The sequence below is a fragment of the Choloepus didactylus genome, chromosome 3, assembly GCF_015220235.1.
Source record: "Choloepus didactylus isolate mChoDid1 chromosome 3, mChoDid1.pri, whole genome shotgun sequence".
Taxonomy (NCBI): Eukaryota; Metazoa; Chordata; class Mammalia; order Pilosa; family Megalonychidae; genus Choloepus; species Choloepus didactylus.
The window spans coordinates 54,578,793-54,604,402 of NC_051309.1; the positions used below are offsets into that span (position 1 = coordinate 54,578,793).

The 25,610-nt window shown below is 40.0% G+C and overlaps 1 protein-coding gene across 1 annotated transcript in view; it reads right to left on the minus strand.

The window, feature by feature from the left end:
• Positions 1-25,610, minus strand: part of SCFD2 (sec1 family domain containing 2) — a 550,473-nt gene that overhangs the window by 32,957 nt on the left and 491,906 nt on the right. The window contains exon 8 of the mRNA XM_037829801.1: positions 5,754-5,899. Within this exon, the coding sequence (XP_037685729.1) occupies positions 5,754-5,899 (146 nt within the window). The remainder of the gene's footprint in view (positions 1-5,753; positions 5,900-25,610) is intronic.

Here is a 25,610-nt window from a genome sequence, read left to right on the forward strand (position 1 = left end):
GTATGGAAGGTTTCCAGTGAAATTTTCTGTGCCAGGTCTGAAAGTGATCTGTGTCATTTCTACCCATAGTTCATTGGCTGGAATTCAATCACAAACCCACATCTACCTGCAAGGAAATCTGAAAAATATGTTCCAACTGTGTCCAGGAGGAAAAGGACATGGAGTTTGGAGAACACACATAGCATTATCTCTGCCACAGACACACTGTTAAGTTGGGATTGAAACATTAATATAATTATTTCCTTAACAACTGGCAAGTTGCATGCTGTAGACAAAGGATTAACAAACCCTTCTTGCCTTCAGCATGAGAATTTAACCTTTGGTTAACTTTCTAGCTCTGTTTCCCTGGAAACCTGATAAGAGAAGAATGTCAAACTGTATAGCCAGGCAAGATTGCTTATGATAAAAATGACCCCAGCTTGGTAAATTACACGAGACCAGGAGAATTATAAATACTTGATAGACAGTCAGAGCTTTGGGCTTCACTGAGTACGATGACAAAGAAAATGCTTTTTTCTATGTCTCTGGACACTCCTTTGTGGTGGAGATACTGTGTGGCTGGGTCTAGAAGACTTTTATTGACCTGAATTCTAGCTTTTGAGGAAAGGTATCAAGGATAGCAGCAGCTCCTGACATTACCCATAAGTCAGGGGAAATTTCGAGAAACTCGTTAAAGTCTAACATCTTGAATTTGGTGTACCATCAAGAGAGCCTATATAGCAATTTCCAAGAAAACCTGAGTTGTCACCACAACCACGTCCCTATCAATGGTGGCTGCTGCCCTTGTCTTTGCTGGCTGGTGCTGGAGTACCTGTGGACCCTCTCAGTCCTGCTACCGAAGGCACATCTCCCTTTTCTGCAAAATTGACTCCAAGCAACCAGCTTCTCAGGAAAAGAAGGCTTGTACAGAGGGTATTTGTTTTGCTTTCATTCAAGATTGCACAGAAAAGCATCTGTTCAAAACTGCTCATGGCTTTATTTGACTGTTGCATGGCTTAATTATTTTTATTTTATTTTTGCAAAACTGTGACTGAATTTTTCTCCTTTCATCTTCTTAAAGAGAACAGTTTTCTCTGAAGATTTAAAGTGGTTTATTTGTCTTTTTGTTCATCCATCCATCCATCCTTCAATCCAGAATCAGATTAGTTTTGAAAACTACTCCCTTCAATGTTAACATGAGGAAGGCCCAGAGATAAGATTAGCTAATTTGTCTGTTAGAAGTAAGCCAAGTCGCCAGGCCCTAGCTCTATCTTATCCCAAGCTGATTCTTTCAAAAAAGACCCTAGCAAGTCCAGGGTCAGGTAGATAAAATCAGGAGGAGGATCAGAGCTTAGGACTTGGGAATGAACAGCTGGTGGCCAGGGCTGGGGATTGTTGACAAAGAGACTGGGCCTAAAGACTGTTCAGAGAGCCATATTTCACCAGACACAAGATGAATCAAGCCTCCTTGGGCACTGCTGGTTCTAAATGCTCTTATTTGACATGCCAGGAGCACAAAAGATGGTCTGCATCTGTGGGAAGTTTTCTCCAGCATAGCACAGCTCTTTGAGACTTCTGCCAAAGCAAGTCATGCAAGACCCGTACAATATTTTGTCAGAAAAACCTCAAAACTCCTTGCCCTGAGACATCTGCCTAATATCCTCCTGATGCTGCAGTTGAGGAACAGCAGCACATCAGACACTGGCCGTTAGGAGGGAGATCAGCCTTCCATTAAACTAGAACATTGGCAGTAAGAAACAAAAGGGTAAGAAGACTTGCTGCATAGATGAAACTGAGGGCTTAGGTTTCCAGTGAAGAGAGTCCACCAATAAACACAACCTTTTCAAACAAACCGGTGTCAGCAATGAACCTCTTACCATGCACAACAAGTAAGAGGACATTCGGCTTTAAAATGATGCCCTTTCAACATATCCATCTCCTAACAAAAGAAAAGATGCAATGCTGCAAAAGAGGACAAAGAGAAGGCCAATTTTGTCCTTTACATTACTCCTACTATTAGGGCAAATATTTATGCAATGCTTTCTATGTGTTGAGTACTGTTCTAAGAGTTTGACATACATTAAATCACCCAATCATCAGGGTCTCTTTAGGAAGGAGCTACTATCATTAGCCTTTGCTTACAGAAAAAGAATAAGGCACAGAGATATCAAGCAACTTGCTGAGAGTCACACAGCTAGCAGGGTAGCAGAGCTGGACTATGAACCCAGATGCTCTGACTCTAAAATTAGTAATGTTAACCTCTTTGCTAACCTTTCTCCTTAGTGGATCCCAGAGTTTGGATCCCATTGATCCAGCTTCTCCCCCTTTCCATCCATCCCCTTCGCCCATTCTTCCCATCAATTAGGTGGTAAGCACTGAGGTGAGCAAAACCGCTTCTAGCTTTGGTGGTGTGTCTTTCAAATTAGGAGTTTCAGTGGTATTCTCTTGGCCCCCACTCTCTGGACTGTGCAGAGGTACTGACTCCCCTGGAGGGCCAGGTGTGTGGGGATGTTCTGGGAGTTATTCTTGGGGGCCCTGTCTAGATCATTCTCCTCTAGCTCTTGCAGCAATTTTAGACGTACTTAATCCCTTGTATTAAATAATGTTCTCCTTAAAATGCCTAGAGTTGTGTCTGCTTTCTACAGCTGAATCATGACTGATGCTTTTTCCTAAAAGGGTAAGGATGAAGGTTAAATAAGAGGTGCCTTTAGTACCAGCAGGGGAACTGGAAATGTCTCTGAGCATCAGCTTGTGTGCATTGGAGCAGGTGAGGGGTGCACTGGGAGGGAGGCTGGGGCAGGCAGGGATCCCTGAGGAAGCTGGGGGTGGAGATCCAGGGCAAAGAGCCCAGATGCACAGCACAATTCAGCCTCGATCAGGAACCCACAGCCAGATGAGTGTTGTGCTTTCCTGGGTGCCCTAGGATGCTCAGGACATCTCAAGTTAGCTTCTGTATAAAAACAGCATGAAACTAGATAGAAAGCACAGATTTTTCTCCTGGACCCATGGGGCTGAGGATGGAGTTAGGAGAGGGGATGGACAGAAAATGGCTTAGCCAAGGCCCATCTTCAAAACCAGAAATCTGGACTCTGACTCTACTCAGGATACTTGTGCTTTTCTATTTACCCACACTTCGTTTTCCAACAAATCCCACTACCTGTTTTAAAGGTATATGTATTACATTCAAGATGCAGCCAACAAATATTTATTAAGCACACACTATGTGTAAGATAACATCACTCGAGGCATTAGGATCTGACAGTGAACAAAGCAGATACAAATCCCTGCTCTCACAGGACTTTACAACTACGATTTAAAATTTCTTTAAATTTGGAAAATATTGAAAAATTCAAGACAGTAAAAATTACCCATAACCCCATCAAAACTCTCTTTCTCTAAATATGTCAATGTAAAGCAAGAAGTCAGAGTTCCTTCATACCTGTCCAATCCCTCTCCTACCCCTATAAAATTTTTCCTTAATTTTTAAAGATTTATCAAATATATTTGCAGATACACCTTTTATTTTTACAAAAATGGGATGTTTTATAGAACAGTCTATAACATTTTTTTTTCCATCTAGTAGAGCACATAGCTCAGTTTGAGTTTCCCAGGAGGCAGACCTAAGACAAGGATTCAAATTTGATCCCTGGTTAGTACATCTCAATATATCTCATCCTTTTAAAATTAAATTAAATTAAATTTAGTTTTTTATTAGAGAAGTTGTAGATTTACAGAACAATCATGCATAAAATACAGGATTCCAGTACAACACCCTATTGTTAACACCTTGCATTGGTGTGATACATCTGTTACAACTGATGAAAGTACATTTAGTTATCCCATTCATTTATTGGTTGTATAGTATTTCATTATGTGTCTGTATCATTATTTATTCAACACCCTCAACATAAACACATATCTCCCTGTCTTCCTCACTCTTCCTACTCATTGATATTTAGGATTTTCTGTGAATGAGTTGATTTTATTTATTCAAATAAGGGGAATAGATGCAATAAAATGGACAGGTCATTTTCCAAAAGCCATTGCTGCAAGACAGGGTTCTGAGGCCTGAAGAAATGACAGTGTTGGCAGCAGAGATATAAAGTCTAGGAAATTTTCATTGTCCTTATCATGTCCAAGATTTATAGCTAATACATGTTTATGTAAAATTGGCCAAATCAGTCACCATGATGATTATAGAAATGAAAAGACCTCATTAATTCAGTGGTTTATTTTCCCTTTGCCAACTATAGCAACCACTTGCTTCTTGACATTCCTTGGTCTAAATTTCATCACATATCACCAGTTTTATCATGTCTTCTGGAACATACCACAGTATTTAAGATTGCTGATAATTTTTAAATGACAAAACTACATATGATTAATTAACTGAGTGATTTTGTCTGTTCTGTGGTGGTGGTATTCTCAGACCACCGAGAAAAGGATGGGAATCTGTTTTTAAGTTGCATGCCAGTTTCTAAAGTCTTTAGCATTTTGGGGTGTGATTTCAGATGACCATCATGGCCATCAATCAACATTTCTAGGGCCTCCATGAGAGCCACAGCACAGCTGGGGAGGAGGTTTTGTGTCGGTAACAAAGACCATGACATTTACCTCTGGCCACCCATGTGTGTGTCTATGACAAGTCACTGGACCCTCCTGGATCTTGGGATAATACCTTTCTAGCTACTTATTTGTCATAAGGACCAGAGGGAAAACCCAATGTGGAAGAGCTTTTGACAAGTCAAAGGAGGACAAGGGAGGAAGGACCTGAATTTTGCTAGGCTGTAGAGGGTAACTTTAGCTCTTGTCTACACACCCACCTTAAAGTGTCTGCACCTTGAAGTTGAGCTCTTTGCTATGTCATATTCCCCATTAACAGCATATTTCAACTCTCCAAAAAGTCTTATCAAATAGAGTAGATTTTACTGAAGATTTCCTGGGGAGATGGAGGAGTAGATTCCTTCACACACCCTACAGCAACATTTAATGACCTCTTCTGTTAGGAATATCTGTTCTTTCCTGAAAGTTCAACTTTCAGACCACCAGGAACTTTAGTTTTGTCTCTTTCCTTGTCCAACAGGGACTCCCCAGCCTCAATGGCTCCAGTCATTCTTCATTCCTTAAGTTTCCCTTTGGATCTTTCTATGACTCTTTCCCTCTGTTTTTTTACAGAGCAATTTTACAAGCCCTTTCTGACTCCTTTAATCTTGTATTCTCAGACCCTCTTCCCTGCTCAATGGCCAAAATGTCCTTCTTAGATTCTGCTACCTTCCTTAGAAAGCAGAGGAGAAATTTTAAATAAAAATATATTTTACCTGTTGCAAACTTTTTTCCTTGCCATAGTAGAACTAGGTACTATTATTATCATTCTAATGGTCCAAAATGTTGATCGACTTCCCAGATCCAGAATCCTGGGGATCATCTAAGTCTAGCCCCATGACTTGGCAGACGTTAGTAACTGGGACCCAAAGAAGTAAAAGGATTTGCCCAAGATTATATAAATCCACAACAGAGCCATGATAATAAAGCACTAGTTGGTTCCCAAACTAGTGCTCACCCCTTTGCATCAAGCCGGGGGTACAAATATAAATTGAGAGGTTTTTGAATTCAATGGAATTCAGAACTCTGAACTGGATGGGAACTTGGAATTCATTTAGAACATATCCCTTATTTTAGAGAGGTTAAAATGGAAACCTTTCCCATAGTTGTAGATTCTGAATCCTAAAAATACAACACAGATTAAAAGGTTACTTTAAAACATATGTACTTGCCTGGTGGGTATGATTTCCAGGAACATACACAGACTTAAACTGTTTCATGAGATTCCGAGCTCCAGCAATATCCCGAAGTGAAGTGAAGAGTTCATCCACAGCAATTTTGGATTTGTGCAATGTCAGGTTAATTGAAGAGTCACAGCCTGAAACAATCCAGAGATATATACTTGGGTGAGCAAATCTTTAAATTAAGTTTTAATCATGTCAGCTTAAGCTCAGTTTAACACCGCTGGGATTTTTATTTTTAACTCTATTTTTCCCTGGCTGTTTACCAACTGGGTTGTTTCCCTCATCCATGAGCAATGAAGCATACTGACTGTAAATGCCTTTGGCAGAAGTAGAACTCAGAAGTGCTGGGGATCGCAGCCACTGGCTTCAGACTGAGAAAGTTGCAAAGAGAGAAATATTCCCAGGTCTCCTAGCCTCAGAACACAGCTTTGGGAAAATTTGAGGAGACACAGAGGCAAAAACGAGAGAGGACTGGATCCCACTAACAATTTCCATAAACTAGAACAGCAAGAATGGGAAGATTTTAGAGAACTTGCTAGGATGAGCATCTGTCTAATGTTCCAACAAAGCATTCAGCATAATTCAAAGGCAGCCATTCAAAGCTGATAACAAGAAGAGGTGGCCTTACAAGAAGACTGTTCTCAGGAATCATTCTATTCCTTTTTGGAACTTATGATAGATGGTTTTTTTTGTTTTGTTTTGTTATTTTGTTAGAAGTTCATTCAGAAGAGAAATGATCATGAATAAATAAAGAGAAAAATTTTTAATGATTCTCTTAAATGCTTCAGATGTTAATTCTTTAATTTTCACAACACCCTTATAAGGCAGTACCTATTATTTTCCTCATTTTAAAGACGAGGAAACTGAGGTACAGAGAGGCTAAGTAACACTGCTGTAAGCAGGCACTATCAAGTGTACAATTCAATAACATTTAGCATATTCACATAGGTGTGCAACCATCACCACAATCAGTTTTTTTGTTTTGTTTTGTTTTGTTTTGTTTTTGTTTTTCTCCCCCTATTTTTCTACTCGTTCATCCATAAACTAGACCAAGGGGAGTGTGGTCCTTATGGCTTTCCCAATCCCATTGTCACCCCTCATAAGCTACATTTTAATACAATACAATCAGTTTTAGAGCATTTTTATTATCCCAACAAGAAACTCAGTATGTATTAGCAGTCACTTTTCATTTCCCCCAACACTCCCCACCCTCAGCCCTAGGCAACCACTAATATACCTTCTATTTCTATGGATTTGCCTATCCTGACCATTTCCTATAAATGGAATCATACAATATGTGATTTCTTTCACTAAGCATAATGTTTTATGGTTCATCTATATTAAATCATGTATCAGTACTTCATTTCTTTTTCTTGCCTAATAATATTCCATTGCATGGCTATATCACATCTTATGTATCCATTTGTTGGTTGAAAGACATTGGGGTTGTTTCCACTTTTTGGCTCTATTAATAATTCTGCTATGAACATTTGTGTACAACTTTTTGTGTGGACATACATTTTCATTTCGCCACCTTGGAGTGGAATTGCTGGGTCTTATAACAACTCTACATTTAACCTTTAGAGGAACTGCTGGATGGTCTTCCAAAGCAGTTGATCACTTTATATTTCAACCAGCAATGTAAGAGGGTTCCAGTTTCTCCACATCCATGCCAACACTTGTTATTACCTGTCTACTTGATTATGGCCATCCTAGTGGGTATGAAGTGAGGAGAGACATCTTTATTGTGATAATCATAGGAATCATATTTAGGCAGTAGAGGTAGATATAAACAAACTCAAACTAAAATAGAGTATATCTAAAGTACACAGGAGCATTCAATGGAACCCAACTTCAGCAGACACAGAAAGGTGACATGTGGCCAGCATAGCCTGTCCTCTTAATTATTGAGTAACATTGCATGTAATAACTCTTAGAAGGTGGGCAAAACCCTCTGACCAGTCTTTCTATGTTAGTTTCCAGAAATGTCACTGCCATTAAAAAAAGCAAAGTGTGGTCAAGCCTAGAGAGAGCATCCTCATGTTCAGTGGACCCTAAACACATGGGGTCCATGGACTATTTGGGAAGGATGGATGGAAGGAATTCAAGGAGTTCACACGAACTCCCTGGAATTCTATGGCAAGCTTTGCAGGAGGGAGAGAGTGTAGTTTTCTGAGGAGGAAACCCATAACTTCCTCCGGATTCTTAAAGGGATTCATAACCAAGAAAATTTGGACCCGCAGTTTCATAGTGATCTCACACTATGCTTGCCCTTGGCCTTGAAGCTCTAGCTGAGATATATCAGCTCCTGCCTCCATCAGCAATCAGTCAGAAGATTGGAAGGCTATGGCTCTATACTCATTCATGTGGCTCCCTCCCTTAAAACTGTCAGACTGAACCATTTAAGATGAAATTATATCAATTATATCTAGGAGTTGTATGTTACATATTACTCACTGAAAAAGAAAGGAATGAAAACAAGGAGAAAGAAAACACTGTGAATTCTAACATTATGAATAGTGTTTCAATTCCTCTAAAAGACAATTCTGCTAGTGGGCTAATATTTTTAATTTAAGTAATTCATTTCCTATAGAACAGAGCGATTAATCCAATTTTCCATCTGGCCTATTAAAAATTTTTTTTAAAAAGTGAGGAATATGATGTTCATCCATTTAGCACATATTATTTATTGAAAATGTATTTTATATGGAAAGTATGTATTATGCATCAAAACTAATTAAGCAAAAGTGGTGTAATTGCAAAGTTTATGTCAACTGTGGAGCAGGTTGCTTGGTAGAAGTGTTTACAGATTGTTGGTAAATTGAACTCAAATGAACCCAACAGAAAAACATGATTGTCAAAGAAGCTGCCAGAAAGAAAATAAAAAATCCTAAAGTTCACAAGCAAAGTAAAACTTTCCTGAAAACTAGTCAATTATTTTCATCATTCAAACCAACTGCAGAAGGGCAACTTCTGTCCAGATTGTTACCCCTTTCCAATTTGTCTGTTAGTCTCAAAGCAATGGCTCCATAACGTACGTGGTTTTGGGACACCAAGCCAAAGGGGCCTTATTTTTATTAGTCTTTAAGCATTTTTTATAATTACATCAATCTTCACCAAAAGCAGTATTTATATTTAAATGTCTAAACCCTACAATGAAAGTTATATGCACACTTACCCTTTAGAAACACTTCCAAAAGTTTCTAAATACTTTCAATTCTTTGTTGAAATGAGTTTTTCCATCTGGATGATGGCTGCAATGCTTCTGACTTGCTTGGGAGCCTGAGGAGTTTGAATGGTGCAGGCCAAGGTAAGGTCAGAAAGTTTGGGCAAACATTGTTTTGGTAATTTTCCCTATTTATTCATATATTAGCTGGGGCAGCATTTTAGCTGGTCACACTGTTTTCCTTTCTTGCTACTGGCAGTGTTGCTTCTTTTCATGTTTACTGATGGATTCCATGCCCATGTAATTTATTCAAGTTGAAATTCTGTTTTAAAATATGGAAAGAAAAAGATACGAAAAAAAGAGTAATAAAGATTGAAAGAGGAGGTAGGCAAGACAAGAAAGTGGGAATAAGCAAAGAAGGAAGAAAGCAGAATGAAGAACTAGATGGGGAATGGAAAGTAGCATTTACTTAACTGTTCATTCATTCATTCATTCATTCAAAAAATATTTAATGGGTAGTGGGGATACAAAGGTGACTACTTAATAGGTTCCTGCTTAAAAGCTTTCAAAGGCTGTCCAAGGCTTTCAGTATAAAGTGAAACTATTGAGCACAATCTTTAGAAGCCCCTTCACTTTCTGTAGTCTCTTCATTCACCATTGTCCCCTTTGCACTTGTCCAGAGAATTCCTTTGCTGCTCTTAGAATGGACCATGTCCTCTTACGCTCTTGCCTTTGCAACTGCTGCTCCCTCTGGTTCACCACACCCTTCTTCTCTGTTCTTTGCCTAATTCTTAATTCATTAATGACACTGTGTCCAGGAAAACTTTCCTGACAGCTCCAAGCTGGGGGTGTTGTCACTTCTCTGAGCTTCCATCATTCCGACACCTATCTAGATAAGAGCAGAGGATGTAACTATTTTCTTATAGACCAGGGGTCAGCAAACTATAGCCCATGGGGCCAAAACTGGCCCACTGTATACAAGCTGAGAATGTTTTTTAACGTTTTTAAGTGGTTGAAAAAAATGAAAAGAAAAATAATATTTCACACACATGATAATTATATGAAATTCAAATTTCAGTGCTTATGAATAGAGTTTCATTAGACCACAGCAGAAAAGAAAGCAGAATGATGAACTAGATGGGGAATGGAAAGTGGCATTTACTTAAGTGTTTGTTCATTCATTCATTCATTCAAAAAATATTTAATGGGTAGTGGGGATACAAAGGTGACTACTTAATAGGTTCCTGCTTAAAAGCTTTCAAAGGCTGTCCATGGCTTTCAGTATAAAGCGAAACTATTATATATATATAATAGTACTATTATTGCAGATGATATATGTTATATACAATAACATATATATTTGTACAATTGCAACTCATTCTTTAAAACTGCTAGTTCTGTCATTAGCAATAGACTAATACAGAACATAAACTTTTTTTGTGTCTCGGTTTCCTCTCCTGTATGATGAAAACAATAATAGTCTCATGAAGTTATTGAAATAAAGGAGATAAAATAATGAGGGAAAGTATTTTATGAATGGAAGGCATGATTATTGTTGAAGGAGAGAATTCTATATCTTCTGAGAATATCAGACTTCAGTGTTGGAAAAGTTCATATTGAAGGTCATGTTTTACAATATACTCCTGCACAATAATTCAAAGGAAAAGCATTTTTAATCTCCATTTGTCAGAGGTGAGAAATGTAGATCAAGGACGATAAATGACTTATGCAAGATCACATCATTGTCCATTGCAGAACTAGGGTTCAAAACGCCCCTGTGGCTGCAGACCTGAGCTCCTCCATCTACACTGCCTCCCACCATTTAGAACCTAAAAGGGAATGTATGTGCAAAAGCTATTAAATGGGCTTTTTTCTGTGATAATAGTAACAGTTCTAATCCCCAAATGCTTACTCTATGCCAGGCACGATTGTAAGAAGTTTATATATATTAGCTCATTTAACCTCCTCAGCAACCTGCTGAGGTAGGTACTATTATTGCAGATGAGGAAACTCAGTCATAGAGAAGTTAAGTGGTATAAGGTCATTCAACTAATAAGTAGTAGAACTGAGATCTGAACCCTTGCAGTCTAATGCCATAGTTGGCCCTTGTTTTAGTTTCTTTGTTGCTAATGCAAATACCATGCAAATGGGTTGGTTAAACAATGGGTATTTATTGGCTCGTGGCTTTGAGACTAGGAGAAGTCCAAACCAAGGCATCATTAAGGCGATGCTGTCTTCCTGAAGACTGGCATTCTGGGGCTGGCAGTTAGTGATCCTTTGTCCTGGGCTCCTCTGTCACATGGTAGTGCACATGGCAGTCTCTCCTGGCCCCTCTCTTTTCTTTTGGATTCCACTGACCTTCAACTTCTTGCTTCCTGTGGTTTTCTCTCTACTTGAATTTCATCCTGCTTATAAAAGACTCCAGTTGTAGGATTAAGACCTATCCTGATTGAGGTGGGCCACACCTTAACTAAAAATAACATCTTCAAAAGGTCCTACTTATAATGGGATCCCCCCCACAGGAATGGATTAAGTTTAAGAACATGTTTTTCTGGGGTACATCATTCCAAACCACCAAAGTCTGTTAACCACTCTATTCTGCTGTCTTTCACATGTGCTAAGAACCAAATATAAAAGACCCATAAAACTATGGGTCTTAACACACACACACACACACACACACACACACACACACACACACACCCTTAAAATGGAAGAAGTGCTTTTAAAATGGAATGAATGGCAAATGCCTTTCTTCTTGAGAAGACCTGGGTCTGTCCCTGCTAACATTATGATTTGCACCAGGCCTGTCTCTTTCAGCCACACAAGGTGTGAGGTATTCCAGTCCTGGACCCACAGCCTCCTGTGAACCTCTGCACTGTGAGGTGCTGTATTCAGTTACTTCTAATAAGCCCCTGACAGCCCATTCCATTAAGCCAGCTTATGAGATAACAGTGTTTTGTAAGGGAACTCTAAGTGTACAATTCCAGTCAATTCTCATTTAATCCACTTAGTTAAATAGATAATAAAACCGAAGCTGCTCCTAGCCTTTAGCCAAGCACAGTCTGTGTACTTCACTTGCCTGCTTCCTGATAAGGGAGGCCCCCAGTCCTCTAGAATGCCCCTGTGGTCTTCCCAAATGGGGGTTGAGTCATGCTCTTGCAACTCCTTTCTCTGGACAGCATGGAGATCTTCTGGGCAGGAGTCCAGTTATTCCTCGGAGGAACAAAATAGGGCTCCAGTGTCCATGCCTGCCCTCCCTCCACTCCCCTCTCACCCTGCCACACTGATTGAAGTCCCTTTACGTTGGCAGAGTGAGAACAGTGGTTTCCATGGGCCCACTGTGGGGACACACAGTTCCAGCAACAACAAACTTAAAATGGAGAGAAGGCTGGGTAGCTTAACAACCCTCCTGGGATGGCTAAAATGAAGCCATATTCCTTACGCAGTCAGCCCAGTTCTTCTCTTTCATTTGGTTCTTTGAAGGATCAGGATCTTTCTAGTGCTCGGGACACCTTTTCACAGAGCCTGGTTGGCACAAGCTCAGTTTTATTCCTCGGACATTCAGGGAAATGAAGCATCTCGTATCAGGAGACGGCTGTGTCCGAGGTCTCAGCCTGGATTGGAGCCGAAGTAGCTCCCCTTCTAATGCCTTTACACACACACACACACATACACACACACATACACACATGTAAGCGGGTCAAACATAAAGGATATAAAGGATGATACTCATGTGGCTGGCTAAGCTGGGGGGCAAGAGGCGGGCATGGCTAGAATAGCATTTGGAATGTCCTATTTATTGATATTATTCTCCTCACAGTTTTAAAGACCCCTCACATTTGTTTGGGAAAAGCCAGGGTCAAAAAATATGATTTGACCATAAAATAGAATATTATTCAGCCATAAAAAGGAATGAAGTTCTGATACATGCAACAACATGGATAAACTTGAAAACACTATGTTGAGAAAGAGGCCAGAAACAAAAGGTCACGTATTGTATGATACCATTTGTATTAAATATCCAGAACAGAAAATTCCATAGAGACAGAAAGCATATTAGTGCTTTCTAGGAGCTGAGGGGAGGAAGAAGGAAAGACAGATTAAGGGGTACAGGGTCTCCTTTTGGGTGATGAAATGTTTTGACACTAGATAGAGGTGATTGTTGTGCAAAATTTGAATGTATTAAATGCCAATGAATTGTACACATTAAAATGGCTAATTTTATTTTATATGAATTTAACTCAACTTAAAATATATGTATATAATTTGAATCTGGTTCAGATCACTTTCTCATGGAGTCCCAAATTATGTAAGGCTGGTCTTGTCCTTCCCCTGGCCCAGAGACTGAGAACATCAGACCTGTTTTCTAGCCTGCATCCCTGTCTTCCTGCCTCTCAGCAAACTCCAAGCAGCAGGGGACCCACCTCCACAGGCTCCTGAAGCAGTTAGAGAAAAGGTCAGTTGTGTGTGTATGTGGGGTACGGTGGGGGGGGGGGTGGCTGTCACGGCCAGAAAGGAGAGAGCACTGGGAGGTCATGACCTCCCCCATCCATCCAGCACCTGACAATGCCTTTTCTCTTCTTTCAAACCAGAATTGTAAATGGAGTCTTTCCTCAAGGCTTTTGATAAATGTCTGGCCAATGAAATAAAAATTAAAAAAAAAAAGTTTAAAAAAAATAAACCTTAGCAAGTGGCATCATAATGGAAATCTTTCACTTTTAGTGAAGCTGACCATATAAAACAACTCTTAAGTGGGTCAGTCTTGGTAAGTACATAAGTAAAACTACAATAGAAGCCCTCTCTTCAAACTGAGACTGAGATGTGATTGGTTAATTGAGGTCATTTAAAGAGGACCATTAAATAAACAAACAAACAAATACACACACATGCATGCACACACATCACATTTTGCTTTGAATTAAAAGATAGAAACGTACTTTCATTCACTATCTTTGGATGAAAGACCAACCTCTTTTCTTTGAGTAATGTCTGCTGATTGGAGTTCTGTATTTTTTTCATAAACCATTACATATCATCTAGGATTTCCAATTTCAGTATATTTAAAGTGGAATAAGAAAATAAAGACAGAGAGGGCAGAATTTTCCCAGATTTTAGTGTTTGTTTTTTTTTAATGCTTCTTTTCCCCTTCCATCTTTTACAGTTGCCTTGTTTACTCCTAATTCAGTGCCTTTAAAAAAAATGATTTTTGAAAGCATTCAATTACATTTTCAATGAAACAATTTTCTTTTTGAATTCATATTGCATTAGTATGTGAACCATTTAATTCTGCAACTTAATAACAAGTACAACTGGCATTAGCAGGTTTGGGAGCATGCCTGACTCAGGAAGCCCACAACTCAACCGGGCAGAGCAGATAAACGTGGGCACATAGAGATGGCTTTAGAGCCATGAGGGATCAGAGTTGCTTTTAGCATTAGTGGTTATATTTTATAGAACGATTGCAGAATTCAGTTATTCTGTGAATTGGTTACGCAGAGGCTGGTTAAGAACGTGCAAATATATATTATATATATAATATATACATATGTGTACTTATTCTGGTTTCAATATTTATACTATGCAGGCAGTTGCCTCTATCTCATCAATATAATGCTTAATGATCTAGTGTGACTGTTCTGGTTTGCTAATGCTGCCATTATGCAAAATACCAGAAATGGATTGGCTTTTATAAAGGGGGTTTATTTGGTTACAAAGTTATGGTCCTAAGGCCACAAAAGTGACCAAACTAAGGCACGAACAAATAGAGTACCTTCACTGAAGAACAGCCACTGGCATCCGGAAAACCTCTGTCAGCTGGGAAGGCATGTGGCTGGCTCTGGGGTTCTGGTTTCAAAATGGCTTTCTTCCAGGATGTTTCTCTCTAAGCATCTGGGGGTGTTCTCTTAGTTTCTCTCAGGCAAACTCTGGGCTAGCAAAAGTGTGCTTTCAATGGCCGTCTACAAAATGTCTTTCTCAGCTGCAGCACTGAGCTCCTTCTGTCTGAGCTTTTATAGGGCTCCAGTGATTTAATTAAGACCCACACTGAATGGGCAGGGTAACAACTCCATGGAAATAATATAATCAAAGGTATTACCCACAATTGGGTAAGTCAGATCTCCATGGAAACACTCAATCTGATTAGGCCACACCGTAATCAGATTAATAAATCTGCCCCCACAAGATTGCATAAAAGAATATGGCTTTGGGGGAAACATAATATATCCAAAATGGCACAGTGACTTTTAAGTTTCTCTAACATAAGAAAATCATAATCTGGGTTGTCAGACTTCATGTCTTACATTGCTGATTTCCTCTTTCATTGTCCAGCCCTCTAGCTATACTACATGGCAGGGGCTCCTCAGCTGGTGTTGAAGCAATGTCATAAATGTGTTTGGATGAGTATGTTAGTAAGTTTGGCCTAACAAAGAAAATCAGAGTCAGAAAAATCCAGGAGAAGCCACAAAGGCCCAAGACAGGTAGGTACTCACAAAGGCTGGCCAGGTCCTAAAGTCTCCTCCATACGTCTACCCTCGGCCTCCCAACCCACACTGATCCCACGGCCTCTCTGTTCACTGGAACCCTCTTGGCATCCTGGAGTCCCATAGCCTGCGGATGCTGACTCCAGAAAAGAGGGGAAAGGCGAGAGAAGGGGTGGAGATAAGCTCCAGGTCAGCTGGGACTCTCCTTGGTTCACAGCTGATCCTTAACACTTGAAGGCATCCACGAAATACTTCTTAATGAATGAATGGGGCCAATCTAGAGGTTAGAGGGAAAAGAGGTGACTCAGACCAAGGGAGCTGTAAAGTAACAGCACTGATTTTCTGGAGTAGCTGATAAACTCTCTGAAGGGAATTTCAAACAAAGAAACTACCAGATGGTTTTGAGCAATTGCAGTCTACTTGAGTAAGTGGATAAACTCCCCAGAAGGCTACTTTAGAAGAGCGACCTCAATTGGCTGCATAAATTCTGTTTGTTCATTTAAGAAGCATAACTAAACTATACATGGTTTAGGTATACAGGCATACATGGTAAAATTATTTTTAAAAATCCAGAAAATGATAAACATACACTTCAGGACAGTGGTTTACCTCCAGAGGCGGAAGTGGACAAGCAAAGGGACAGAGTAGGGAAGAAAACAGATTATTGTATGGGTTGGATGATAGGTTCATGGGTATTTATTTCATTATGCTTTACAACATATATATCACATAAAATTTAAAAAAATCAACCATCATTTTTAAAAATACAACAAAACAAAAACCAGCCCCACTACTTTGGAAGCCTCCAGCAAATTCAACTTTTTAAGACAGCCGATAAAAGGAACAAATGACACCTGAAATCTCCTGTAAGTAGGCAGATTTTGGATGTGTGGTGGACACGGAAAGACTTGTACAATCAGGAAAGTATGTGACATATTTGTGTGTCAGAAATTTGTGCTTAGAATTCTAGCCCATGTCTTGAGGCTTTTTGTGAAAAATCTTACGATGGGGATGCCTGAAGAAAGGAAAACCGGCATGAGTAAGCTTCAGAGCTTGCACTTTTAGAGGCCGATCTGCATGGCAGGGTGCAAGGTCAAGTTTCCAGGGAGGCTAAGAAAGCAGAAACCCTCTTGGGAACACATCAGTGGGTCAACCAGCACCTTGATTCTGAAAGTTTGTGCCTCTTCAGGAAGTGACAAGGAGGCAGCCAGCACAATCCTGGCTCACCTCAAACACGATTTATTAGCCCCAAGTATCTCCAGAACTGTCCCCAAAGATTCCTCTGAAAAATCTCTCCAAAGTAGCTCTTGTTTCTTTACTACAGTTTCTTTTTTTTTACAGCATGACTGAAGTAAATCAGTTTCTTCATCCTATGATTTTTTTTGTGGTTAAATGAGGGAGGTATCAAGAACACAGGACTTTGTACAAAATGTTGTGATACTGTATCACATTAAAAAATACAATTTCACATATTGGTTATTGTGTTGTCCTATTAAATCAATCTACATACACCTTATACAGAGATTCTGGAGTTTGGCATTTGGATTTTTAAGGCTATTTAAAAAAATAATTTATTTTTAATTGTGGTAAAATATCCATAACATAAAAATCATTTTAATCATTTAAGTGGACAATTCTTTGATAATGGTGTACATTTACAACACTGTGTAACTTTTACCACTATTTCTAAACTATTTTCATCATCGCAAACCAAACATCATACTGATTTAGCAGTAACTCCCCCTTCCTTCCTCCCCCTCCCACTTGTAACTACTATTCTGCTTTCTGCCTCTGTGAATTTGCTTATTCTAAGTATTTTGAATGAGAGAATCATACAATATTTGTTCTTTTGTGTCTGTCTTATTTCACTTCAAGGTTCATCCACAGAGTCACATGTACCAGCACTTCACTTCTTTTTATGACTAAATAATATTCCATTGTATGGATATGCCACATTTTGTTTATCCATTCATCTGTGTTGATGAACACATGGGTTGCTTCTACCTTTTGGCTATTGTGAATAATGCCACTATGAACACTGTTATACAAACATCTTTTGGGGATATACCTAGGAGTGAATTTGCCACATCATATGGCAATTCTATGTTTAACATTCTGAGGAACTCCCAAACTGTTTTCCACAGCAGCTTTACCATTTTACATTTCCATCAACAACATATGAGGGTTCCTATTTCTCCACATACTCTCTAACACTTGATTTTTTTCAGTTTTTTTAAGTAACAGCCATCCTAGTGGGTGAGAGTGGTATCTCATTGTAGTTTTAATTTGCATTTCTCTAATGGCCAATGAAGTTAAGCATCTTTTAATATACTTAGCCATCTGAGTATCTTCTTTGGAGAAATGTCTATTCAAATCCTTGGTCCATTTTTTAATTGGGTAGTTTGTCATTTTTGTTGATGAGTTGTAGGAGTTCTTTATATATTCTGGCTATTAAATCTTCTCAGACACATGGTTTGCAAATATTTTCTACCATTTTGTAGGATGTCTTTTCCCTTTCTTGATACCATCCTTTGATGCACAAAAGTTTTTAATTTTGATGAAGTCCATTTTATCTATTTTTTCTTTTGTTGCTTGTGCTTTTGGTAACAAGCGTAAAAATTTGTTCCCTACTACAAGGTCCTGAAGTTATTTTCCTATGTTATCTTATTAGAGTTTTATAGTATTAGCTTTTATATTTAGGTCAGTGATCCGTTTTGAGTTAAGTTTTGTACATGGTGAGAGGTAGAGGTCCACACTGATTCTTTTGCATGTGGATTTCCAGTTTTCTCAGCACCATTTTTGGAAGAGCCATACTTTTTTAATTATTGTAGCTTTACAGTAAGTTTTGAAATCAGGAAGTGTGAGTCCTCCAACTCTGTTCTTTTGCAAGATTGTTTTGGCTATTTTGGACTCCTTGTAATTCCATATGAAGTTGAAGATAAGTTCTTCATTTCTACAAAAAAGGCTGCTGGAATTTTGGTAGGGATTTTATTGAATTTGTAGATTGCTTTAGGCAGTATTGACATCTTAAAAAGAGTAAGTCTTCCAGTCCATGAACATGAGATATCTCTACATTTATTTAGGTCTTTTAAAATTTCTTTTAGCAAAGTTCTGTAATTTTCAGTGTAGAAGTCTTTTGCCTCCTTGGTTAAATTTATTCCTAGGTATTTTATTCTTTCAGATGCTATTATAAATGGAATGACTTTCTTGATTTCCTTTTCAGATTGTTCATTAGTGGTGTATAGAAACCCAACAGACTTCTGCATGTTTTTACCTTGAATCTGCAAATTGGCTGAATTCATTTATTGTTTATTTCTATATATAAGATCATGCCATCTGAAAATAGGAAAAGTTTTACTTCTTCCATTCAAATCTGTTTGTCTTTTATTTCCTTTTCTTGCCTGATTGCTCTGGCTAGAACTTCCAGTACGATGTTGAATAACAGTGGTGAAGTGGGCATTCTGGTCTTATTCCCGATCTTAGGGGAGTAGCTACTTCCTTTTGATCAGTTACATAATCTACTATTATAAGGCTGTCACAATGGGAAAATCAAATCTCATTCATATCATGTTGATTTTGGGTCCCTTTTCCAGCAATGGAAACTGGCATAAGTGGGGAAATGTCCTCTGTAGACATTTCACCAGAGCTCGTGATCACAATCTGTCCCATTCCCAAGAAGGGTGGCACACATGCTCCTGACAGTAATCATAGCCAATTTCTGAACTCAGCACATCTCCCCACCAGTGCTTCCTAAAAGGGTGATTGTTTTATTTTATTGGGCTGAATTGATTCTATTGAATTACTAACTTCCCTTTTACACTTTAATCAGTTCCGTTTTAACATGTGTTGACATTTCTGGCAGTTCTGAATAGCTCAGATGGTTTGTTGGACTCTCCAAGTGACTTGAGAGATTACCTGGATTTGGCTGATTTCAAATGCTGTCAGGTGGCAGAACTTTAAAGAACATTGTGACAAATTATTACAGTTAATGCCATCTTCTGAACTAGGAAAAAATAAGGCTACATGCATGTGGTGCATGCAAAGAAGCTACCAGAACCTGCACACGAGTTAAGCAGAGCCAGTAGTGTTTATGTTAATATTTGCTTGCTTCTTGTTTGTTCCTTTTTGGGGTGCTACACAAGCTGCAGCAGCATCAAAGATAAGAAAACACAGAAGACTGAACTCTTATGATGGGGAAAATTTGATCGGCTTTCTTTATTTTTCTTTGAATTGGGAAAAGATTACCATCATGTTTTGAGTGGGGAATGGTGTTCTCCCAGAGCTTAGTTTCAGAACCAACTAGTCATTCCAGCATTTCAGAGTGTGGGAGATGGAAGCCCAGATGATCCTGCCACCTATGTTCCTTTTTTGAGACCTGTTGGAGACTGATCTTGCCTGCCGTCCAGGAGGTGGGCCTGATGTGCCACCTCCTGCAATAAGTGTGCACCTTGCTACCCTCCATATTCTGTCCCTCCCGGTTATCCAGTGCAAGGCTGATAGTGGTGGTGGTAGTGATGGGGTTCTACCTGGTGCAGCGGAGCCAGAGACTTCAGAACTCCCCCAAGAATACCTACCTAGAAGGCTTCCTGGAGGTGCAGCTCAAGAAGGAAGCCATGAAGGACTACATCAAACAGCACTATTTGTGTTCCTTTCTGAATCTTAACCCAGGTCCAGTCTCATTGCTTGTTTTAAAAATAGTACCAAAGATCCTGTTTCAGTTTGCTAAAGCTGCTGGAAGGCAATATACCAGAAATGGGTTTGCTTCTTCAATGGGGATTTATTAGTTTACAAATTTACAGTTCTAAGGCCTTGAAAATGTCCAAATTAAGACATCAAGAGGAAGATACCTTCTCTGCGGAAAGGCTGCTGGCATCCAGGGTTCCTCTGTCACATGGGAAGGCACATGGGAAGGCTGCTGGTCTTTCTCTCCTGGGCCTTGGTTTCAAAATGGCTCTCTCAGCTTCTGTGAGTCCTTCTTGCTTCTCCCAGGGCATTTTCTTTCTAAGCTCTCTCTCTCTCTCTCTCTTTTTCTCTCTCTCTCTCTCTCTTTCTCTCTCTTAAAGGACTCCAGTAAAGGATTGAGATGCATCTTGAACTGGGTGTGTCACATCTCCATTAAAACAACCTGATCAAAAAGTCCCATCCACAACAGGTCTGTACCCACAAGAACGGATTAAAAGAACATGGCATTTTCTGAGGTTCATAACAGTTTCAAACCAGCACAGGCCCATTGCACAGGGAAGTTTTTTAAAAAGATAAGATAAGCTCGTACTTTATTTTAGGAACGCCAGTAAAACTGAGGTAGAGTGTGGAAATAATAACGTGTAATTTCTGTCTGTGATATGCCACTGGGAAATGCTTTCTTATCCAAAGTTACAATGGATAAATCACACAGGGTTTGGCTTGTCTAATTACACAAACCTATGCTACAGCTAATTGTCCATTTGTAAAAAAAGGGATGAAATCAGAAGTCCAAATCACAGCATATTTAAAAGCCTTTCAAAGTACTGCTTGCCCCTTCCCCCGCCTCTTGTTCTCACTGTCATTTGGAAGAGTTCTTTAAAACTTACCAGTCTTTTCTTTTCTATTACGTGTTTTGAGCCTCAGGCTAACTGAGCTTACGATTTTGAGATTTTCTAAGTACAGAAGGATAGAAGTGTCTTTTTATTTGTATTTTTGGGGGGAGGGAAAGGTGGTTAATAACATGGGAACATTTTCTGATCTATTTGAGAAAAAGTGGAGAGTAAAAGAGAAGCTTATTGGCCTCAAGTTTCTTTCATTCTTTTGTTTCTTAAAAGAATGGAATAGCAAGGGGAGTTTATTTTTCTTCCAGTAGCAGACAGATCAATTGAGACCCTTTCCTGCCCCCACGAGACTCACTCACTGCCTCAACCTAAGACTCCACAGCACCTGTTGTTGTAAATCTCCATTGAACTGAGCCAGCCATGCTATGCCTGAAATTTAAGCTCCCATTAAATGAGGGCCCTTATCTATCATATTGCCATACTTTCTTTTGGAGGCAGCGGGGATTAGTGTGTTTGTTAACCGTGCCTGACTCAGAGATGGGATATAGTCCAGATAGTGTTGCCAGTGGGCCTGTGGCAAGAACAAGGGTGCAAATATTGCCTTTCTCCACATCCTTCTCTGAGGCCAGGAAGTGCCTCGATGGGGGACCCGGGAAACAAACAGAGAAATCAAGAAAAGTTTACAGAGAAGGATGCCTGCCTCTTCAACTCATGGCTCAAAGCACATTCAAATTGGAGTTAGGATCTGAAAGGGGCAGGAGGGAAGGCAGCAAAGCATCCTTGCTCCAGAGGATGGAACTAGGCTCCCTGCTGGAGTGGAGATGGCCACTGTCTGCTGTTTTCAGTTACTCTTATGTCCACCACATGATATAGAGGATGAGTTTGGGTGTGTGGGGTGTGGGCTGAAAGCTGGAACTCTCTCAGCCTGAGGGATGAATATGGGGAGGGGTTAAAGAAGCTCTGTGATCTGCAGGCAGAATATACATTAACAGCCGAGCAAGGCCTTAGCTTGTTATTTCCCTAAAAGAGGAGAAGGGTTGAGAGTTAGGTTAGAAATAAAACCTCCAAAATGGTCAGAATTTCTTTTCGGCCCCCACTAGGGAGAGAGAAAACTCTCAACCTAGATCAGCCAGGTTAGTGACACTTGAATTCTCTCTTCACACGGCAACACACAACTGCTTTCGTTTCTGTACCAAGGGCTTGCCTTCCTCCCAGTAAATTGTACAAATAGCTCAGGACCAGGTTTAATGAACAGCCATCTTATCCCCCAGCCAATTGCTACAAGGATTCATTGTGAACTCAAAAAATGAGAGACGTCTCGGACTGCAACAGGTTTGACCCCTCTTGCAGGACTAAGCACCCAGGAGGCGGTCAGTAAATTTAACGAGTAGACGGATTTAAAACGTGATCAACCCCTGAAAAAACTCCAAGGAGAATTGTCAGCCATGGCTTCCGGACTCTACATTTCCAGAGGCAGGCTGCGGCTGTCTCATTTGTTGGTTGTGAAAAGTCTCCAGGCCTGATGGAAACAGCAGTTCCTAGAAACGGCTACTTCTGCACAACCTCACCCAGCCGTAGCCAGCATGCACTGAGCTCTTACTGTGTGCTCAGGACATTACATAAATGATCTCATTCCTCTTTGCAGAATTTATGTTGAAAAAGGCTGGGAGAAATACATAAGGATATATGTTCCAAGAATGTTCACAAGACTGATAATAATGGTGAAACTTTGGAATTAAATTAAACATCCATCAATATGAAGATAAAAATTGATGTGTTTGAGCTATTATTTATTGAAAAAGGAAGATATGCCCATGGTAGATTAATTGACATGAGGAGCTTTCAGAATAGTAAGTACGAATGATTTATCTCATATAGACTATTTTATCCACATTCACATACATATGTATGTGTGTATACACAAGTGCATAAAAATGTATTACAAACTAACAGTTGTTATAACTCTAGAAAAGTGTTGTCCAGTAGAACTTTCTGCAATGATGGAAAAGTTCTAATTCTGGGTTGTCCAATAGTGTAGTTATTAGCTATTAGGCACTTCAAAAGTGGCTAATGTGACTATGGATCTCCAAATGTATTTAACTTTAATTAATTTAAATAGCATGTGGCTAGCAGTTACCATACTGGACAGTGCAGCTCTAGAATGTAAGACCAATGAGGACAGATCTTTGTTTTAATCACTGAGGTATCTGAATCTCCTAAAATAGTGCCTGGTTCATGGCAGGTGCTCAAGAAGTAGTTGTTGAATGAATGAATGAACAGTTATCTGGTAAGCGTTGTTATCTCTAGAATTGTGGGGGTTTTCTACTTTCTACTCTATGTACTTCTATATCCTTTTGGTTTGTGTGTGTGTGTTTTTTTAAGTAAACGTACAATATAAGTTTTTAATTAGGAAAACATCAAGACATTCCCGTTCTGAAAAGCAAATACGTCAATCTCTTTCTCCTCTTTGTCATGGCTGCCCAAAGCACTGCTGCTTCCTTTGGCCTGTAAGCGGGAAGGCTGGCCTCTGGGTAGTGGTGTAATTTATTCCTGGCTGCTGGGACAAACATTACTAGGTGCCTCAGCTCCACCCACATAACCTTACCCTCTTGTCCCTGATCAGCCTGGCAGAAACCATATCCACAACTCCATTTTTTACCCTTCAACTCAGTCTTCAGAGTTTCCACATCTTGGAATGAGGTAACAGTAGAGTCTCTATTTCTAGTGGGGAAGAAAACCTGAGAAAATACTACCCCTGCCATTCTTTGTTATTAACCGAGTCAGCCACAGCCCTGATTTACACAGCTTGGAGGCAGCCTCCAGGGCTAGACTCTGCAGGAGAGGAACGGGCAGGACATGAGCTGGAGGGGGCAGCCTGAACTGGAGGCCAGGCAGCGGCACTCCCAGAGGCTGGAGGAGAGACTGAGTGGGTGGTGGGCTTGGAGGTTCTGGGAGTGTGAGGAGACAGAGGGCTGGAGTGGAAGAGCTATAGTGGAGTAATTAGGGGGAGAAGGAAGCCAGAGAGGCAGGTAGGGCCCGATCACGTGGGGCCCAGTGAGCCACATGAGCACATTTTCCCTCTGAGATGAGAAGCTGGTGGAGGATTTTGAGTGCAGTCATGTAAGAATCTCACATTTCAACAGAATCACTTTAGTTGCTGTGGGAAGAGTAGACTATATTCTTGTTTACTGTTTCCTTTAAGTGGTGGGAAGACAAGGACCTTTTTTGTTTTGCTCACTGCTTTGTACCCAGCACTCAGCAAGCAGTGTCTAGCCAGTGAGTCCTTGCTGAATGAATGAAGGCCGATTCCCCTACAGCTTCTGTTGTTCTCCCAGAGTTGCATGCAGATTTGGCCTGTTCTGCTGCCCATTCACTGTCCATGGCCTATTTAAATGATACCACCTCCTCTTCCAGGAAGAAGGGTGATGGGGGGGAGGTACACTCACTTGGCCAGTGACAGTGCCTGGAACAGTGATTTCATTGTGTTCTCCTGGCCATTCCTCTAAATCAAAGTGTCTCTGATTCTGTCCAGGTTCTACCTTCATGATTTCCATCATACCCCTGGACCATCTGTTCTTTTATTTACTTAATATTTTTCTTTAAATCATTTGACTTTTCTTAGTTAAAATGTATTTAAAAGGGGGATTGTAAATTACCACCTTAAATGGAAAACAAGCATAAGGAAAAGATAATCCATGAATACAATGCAAACAAAATGATATCACTAAACTCTAGCTTATTCTTGCCCACCAAAGCTCTGCACCCCAGGTCTGCTTTCTGTTAAGAGGGGAGATGAATGAGAAGGTTAAGGACATTTTAGTCTCAAGCTGAGACTTTTTCCTTGACTGAAAGTAATCGAAAGAGAAATGAAAAATAACTAATCTCTTACTTTGGGATTTGATGCTATTTAAAGGCATGCTACATAAAGTCATCTCCTCAACCACCTAAAATTGTCAGGCATACCACCAGGGGACATGTCCCTCATTTAGAGCAATGAAAGATACTGCTTTCAGGAATCCAAATAGGACTAATGTCAGTTCATGATAGAACAGAAAGATGCATCTTTGAGCAAGGACCTATTTTCATGCACCAACCCAATGTACCCCAAGGAAGTTCAAAGGCTGAAGTCCACAGAAAAAGGGGGGAAGAGAAGAACACACATATGGAGGAATAAGATTGTAAAGGAAGGTACACCAAAAGCCTGGCTACCTTCTTGAGCTGACAAGTGGATTTTAGCATAATGTGTGGATCCTGGGAGAGAAGCAGGCCTTCTGAAAGGGGCTTCTGGCTAGTGGTAGAGAGCACACAAGCTTTGAATTTCTCACACCTGTACATTTTCAACATCTCCCCCAACCCTTCTTGACAGTAAGAACACAATAAAACTCCATGGGGCATGAAGCCACATTAAATACCACAATGAGCATCCAAATTGCCATGGAAGGGAACTGGCATGCTAGCCTGGCTCCATCATCACCAGTCTCTGCTGTGACAAGATTGATATCATAATGCTGGAGTCACCAAGTAGGGTGCAGAGAGAAGGGAAAGTTGGTTAAGCCTGAGATTGGCACCACTGCCATAATTTTTTTGAAAAGTGAGCTGGCAAGTGAATGGGAAATGAAAACCCTCAGCTAATGAGGTCAGTGGCTGGTCCATTCTGGATCCTACAAAATCG